The sequence below is a fragment of the Vigna radiata genome, chromosome 8, assembly GCF_000741045.1.
Source record: "Vigna radiata var. radiata cultivar VC1973A chromosome 8, Vradiata_ver6, whole genome shotgun sequence".
Lineage (NCBI taxonomy): Eukaryota > Viridiplantae > Streptophyta > Magnoliopsida > Fabales > Fabaceae > Vigna > Vigna radiata.
The window spans coordinates 1,690,856-1,696,134 of NC_028358.1; the positions used below are offsets into that span (position 1 = coordinate 1,690,856).

At 33.4% G+C, this 5,279-nt stretch overlaps 1 protein-coding gene across 1 annotated transcript; it reads right to left on the reverse strand.

The window, feature by feature from the left end:
- Positions 1-317: 317 nt before the first annotated feature.
- On the reverse strand, positions 318-2,551 carry LOC106770028 (auxin-induced protein 15A-like). The gene is made up of 2 exons (XM_014655846.1): positions 2,302-2,551; positions 318-451 (listed from the first exon to the last, which is right to left on the reverse strand). The coding sequence occupies exons 1-2, from the start codon at positions 2,549-2,551 to the stop codon at positions 318-320; spliced, it is 384 nt and encodes a 127-aa protein (XP_014511332.1).
- Positions 2,552-5,279: the final 2,728 nt, after the last annotated feature.

Below are 5,279 nucleotides of genomic sequence, written 5' to 3' on the forward strand. Positions count from 1 at the left end.
CAATTGATGCATATTTCTAGAAAGGAAAGCGTGCCAAACATTTTATATTATGTTCATAGACATATAATACATAAACGACAAAGAATTAGCTTTGCGAGAAGTTTTACTATTGGCTTATTAGAACCCTATCTCGAAACACTGTGGGCTCAGCAGCAAGTGCGGGACTGCAGAGATAAGTTTGCTTTAACATTTTCTACATGACCTGACATTTTACTATTACATGAAGAAGAAAGATCTGATCAGGAAAAGAAAGTTTCGTTTTTTAATACAGTAAACTTTTTGTTGGAAACAATAGTGTCAAAAAAGTGTCAATAAAGTTAAAAAATTTCTTGCTGCATCTGCATACTTTCTTCCTCCACACCCATCTTCCACCTCCACTCCAGCCCATCGTCTTCTTCCACATCCGCCTCCACTCCATCATCATCATCTTCTTCTTCTTCACACCGCAACTCTTTTATTCAACCAACCAGATATTGCATACAAGATTGACATCATTCTCCTAACACAGATTTCATTTTATCTTCAAAAGATAAACTCCACGAGTAATTCGGAATGATTTTTTATTTTCTATTCAAAATCTAAAATATATTTTTTATTTTTTATTTTAGATTAATTTGAAATACAATCCACAATCTAAAGTAAAAATATATTCTAAATAGTACAATCTACTATATGAAAAATTAAATTTCAGATTATAATTTAAAATATAAAAAATTAAATTTTAAATTACATGTAATACACTTTTTTATTTTATATATATATATATATATATATATATTGTATATATTTTGAATTATTCATTTCAAAAAGATTACATAGTTCAGAATTAAAAATTAAAAAAGATAAAATTAGAATTTTAAAATATACGAAGATATAGGAAGAAATGGTATAAGTGTANCAACGGGTGGCCTCACAATTCCATGCAACGAGGATGAGTTTCTAAACCTCACCTCTCGCTTGAATGAGCTGCTGTAAATCAAGCTATGATAGAAAATAGGATAGATTACTTGAGGCAAATTTGTACAGAAGGAACATTCTTGTTTATGAATATTTTCCATGTTTTCCATCCCTGTATAATCCTACAAAAGCTGGCAAATTCATAAACACTTTTTATTGTTTTTGCCAGATCTCAACGAATTCTAAATATACAACATTATCATGTTCAGACCTTTCCTACCAGACAATTTTTCTCCTTTCTTGTATCTCTTTTATACTCTGTAGTGGTTTTTGGGACACATGGTTAGGTACATCTACACAAACATATAATATAAAAACAAGCAATAAACTCCACAATCAACTTGATTATAGGCTCTTCGTAAGTTTCACAAAAAAGATAAAACCAAAATTCATTTATGTCTTTCTCATGTTTGAATACACTATGCATAGATAAAACCAAAATTTATGTAGATTTAGAATTAAGGTAAAGAGGAAACTGAAAATTGGATATCAATAAGAAGAGAAGAGCCCATGAAATTGGAACAAGGATATTTTGGACATATCTCTAGGGACTAAAGCGTCACAAAAACATTTTATATCATGTCCAGCAGAAATAAAATACTAAAATGACAAGAGGCAGTTTTTTGAGAACTTTATCAGTACCAAGCGTTGACTGCAGTGAGTAATTTGTTTTAGGATCTTCTATATCTCCTGACATTTTACAATCGTATGAAGAATGAATGTGTGATACACACTAGGAAATTTTCAATGTTGAATGCAGTAAACTTTCTCAATTCCAAATATTGAAAGAATGAAAAAATACTTATGATCATGTTACCGTGGATTAGTGTTTCAGACACCCTCAGTAAGTAAAGTTCAAGAATAGTAAGTAAGGCAGGTATAAAGCAGGAATGATTAAGGCATATCCATAGTAGAATGCAATTCACCAATTTCTGTCTAAAGAAATACTACTTATGCATATGAAGGTGGAGCATACACCATAAGTGCACACCATTATCTACCCTTGTTAGGAATGACGTGTTCTGTTCTTGTTTATAAATTGATAAAAGAAAACTCTAGCTATTTTTTCTTGCTGCTATCAACGGTGTTCACACAAGGAGAAGAAAACATTATAACTAATAAACATGAAGCACAGAGAAAATGCTTGATCAAATGAAAGTTTTCTCATTGCATATAAAAAACAACAATGATTTTTTCAATCTAGTATTTTTCTTTTCCATATTTCTTGAGAAAGGGAGTTCTTTACAAGTTGAGAAGATTCCTAGTGTACAAAAATGTCACTTCTACTCTAAGTCAATCTCCTGAAATGTGAGATTTATAATCCACTCAAGCAAAAAGTTATACGGTTGAAGACATCTTCGCTGCAAGGAATTGTGAGGCCACCCATGGAGTGCTCATATCTAAACTCTTCTTCAGCTTGACTCAGCAAGTCTTGGAAGGAAGGTTGGTTCAAGTATGACAGAGGGATCATGAACCGCTTCATTTTCTCTCCAACATACACCGCAAGGTAGCCTTTTGGTGCATTTGCTGCTCTTGAAGACGCTTGACTGACTGCAAATAATGTTTTTTTGCTACCAGGTAAACGAAAACCCATTGTTGTATTGATTTTGTTATAGACTTGAGAAAAAAAATAGTTTCAGAGAACTCTTGAATATAAGCGGTGTAATTTTGAATGCTTTGGGTTGGCCTATATGCTTGAAGCCAGGNATATATATAGATAAAAGGATACGGAACTAGCTGATGCATAAATTATTGCTTAATGAAGGATATGAGATTGGAGTAATGGGGCCAGATGAAAGACATGGTATATGGTGTTGTCTTCAAGATCTTATCTTAATAATCACTGTTACATGTATTTATGGAAAGGAAAGTCTAATGGGAACATGTTGTATGTCACTTATTGAAGGTGGTGGGGGAGGGAAACTTCATTTTTTCTAATTTCATGTTCTGTTGCTTAGAATCTGGCACGTACACAAAAAAGGTGGTTCACAGTACCTTATGATCATGCACTCAATGTGAGTTCTCTTTTTACCTCTACTGTTTTGGAGCAATCAAGTAGCTTTTCTCAAGGCTCAATATTAGTTGGTATGTGGTAGATGTATATCAACATTATAGTCGCATTTAAAGAAACATGTGACGAAGTCTTAGGCATGCCAGCTCTTGTCTGTCAATGATGTAGCTAGATCACAATAAATAAACAAGAACTAGCTTTCACCTCCAATGATGTGTTTGATGTCTGCACTCCCAGTCATTCATAAAAGAGGTCTCTAAAACAATACCATGTATTATGAGACAGACATCATTTTCTGCTACCAAAGCAACTTAATGGCCTTTGAACCTGTTTATGGTATTCCAGAGCCAATGCTGATTTTGAAACACTTAGGAACTAAGTTTTACGATGAAATATAGCTACTGCAGATTGTGTAGAAAATTTAAAAGGAGGAATATATTTTGGGGCTAAATTGTTTTCTCTTTTGATTATTTTTTTTCTTACTTTCTCTACTACATTCAAAACATTTTAAATATTGAGAAGTAACTGTTAGAATGCTATAAGTTTAATAAGAATTACATAAATACTACTAAATACTCTTAAAAGCTATTTAATAAACACTCAAACACCACTAAGCGTATATGAAACTATCAGCAAGTTGATCATTGGACTTGAAAAACTCCAATTTTACCCCTTCTTCTTTAACTATTTCATGATTAAAAGATGTTTGACAGTTCTGTGTTTTGTTCTTCCATCCACTGTAAATTGGTTGCTTGCCCATAGCAATGGCTTTTTTTTCATCACAGCCAATAGTTACAACATCTTATTTTCACCAAAATCTTCAAGTATTCTCTTCGATTAATTGCAATTGCTTGTTGGGTTGCGAAGCTAGTTGAAATATATCCAACCATTCTAGAAGTATTAGATACAACTTGCTGCCTTTCGCAGACGTGAAAATACACCTAAGCCGAGTGAAAGAATATATGTAGAAGTGTTTTTCATATACCATTCATGCATCTAGCCCAATCACTATCACAAATGCCAACAAACATTGCTTAAGTCTTCTTGACATACTTTATTCCATAGTTCAAAGTACCTCTTAACACCATTCTTGCTTTACCTAGATGGATATCACTTGGATTGTTCATGAATGGAAAAAATAACATCTTGCAAGCATGATGATATCAGGCCTGCCTTAAATTACTGAGGTAAAATAAATTAGCATTACATTTCTATAGTTTCTAGCATTAACTTTCCTTCCTCTACATTCTTTCTTTAGAAAACTGGAACACTGTAAGCAAAAAAACTCAAAAGGAGATGCTTGAGCAGTCAAGTTCATTCTCATTGAAGAAAAAATTTACAGACTCTGATTTTGTCAATTGGGTGGTCTTTCATTTTCCAAATTCTCAAGAAAGAGACAACTTTACAAGATGAGAAGATTCCTATTGTACAAAAATGTTACTACTAATCTATGTCAGCCTCAAAAAATGAGATTTATTGTCCACTCAAACAAAAAATAATATGTTGGAAGACATGTTCGCTGCAAGGAATAGTGAGGCCACCCATGGGATGATCATATCCAAACTCTCCCTCAGCTTGACTCAACAAGTCTTGGAATAGAGGTTGGTTCAAGTGTGATACAGGAATCACAAACCGTGTCATATTCTCTCCCACATAGACTGCAAGGTACCCCTTTGGCGCAACCAACACTTTTGAAGATGCTTGATTTCTGGCAGATGAAGTCTTTCTGATACCGGGTAAACGAAAGCCCATTGTTGTATTGACTGTGTGTGAAATATGAGAACAAAAGGGTTTCAAGAAATTCTTGAAAATAAGCTTTTGAATTTTGAATGCTTTAAGATGTGAATGATCTGTGTTGGTCCTAAACGTGTGCAGTCATGAATTATATATAGAGATAAAGGGCTATCGGAGAAACCAATTGATAGATGAATTATTGATTCAGGAGGGATATGAGATTGGAATAATGGGGCCAAGTTATAGACAAGTTATATGGTGTTGTCTTCGAATTATTACATGTTCTCCAGAATAGAAAGATGTATCGTGTTATGTATGTTACACTTATTAAGGGCAGTTTGCAAATTTCAGGCTTTGTTGTTAGACTTTGGCGTCCACAGAAGTTCTGGCTCATAGTGTCTCATCACACATTCAATGTTGGTTGCCACTGATTTAGATTTATCTCAATCCTCAACATTTACAGGTTGCTTATTAAACCCTTGTATTAGTTGGTACATGAAAGGTGCATATATCAACAACATTATAGTCTTATTTAAATAAACATGTGAGATGTCTGCAGTATGTCTACTACATGTCT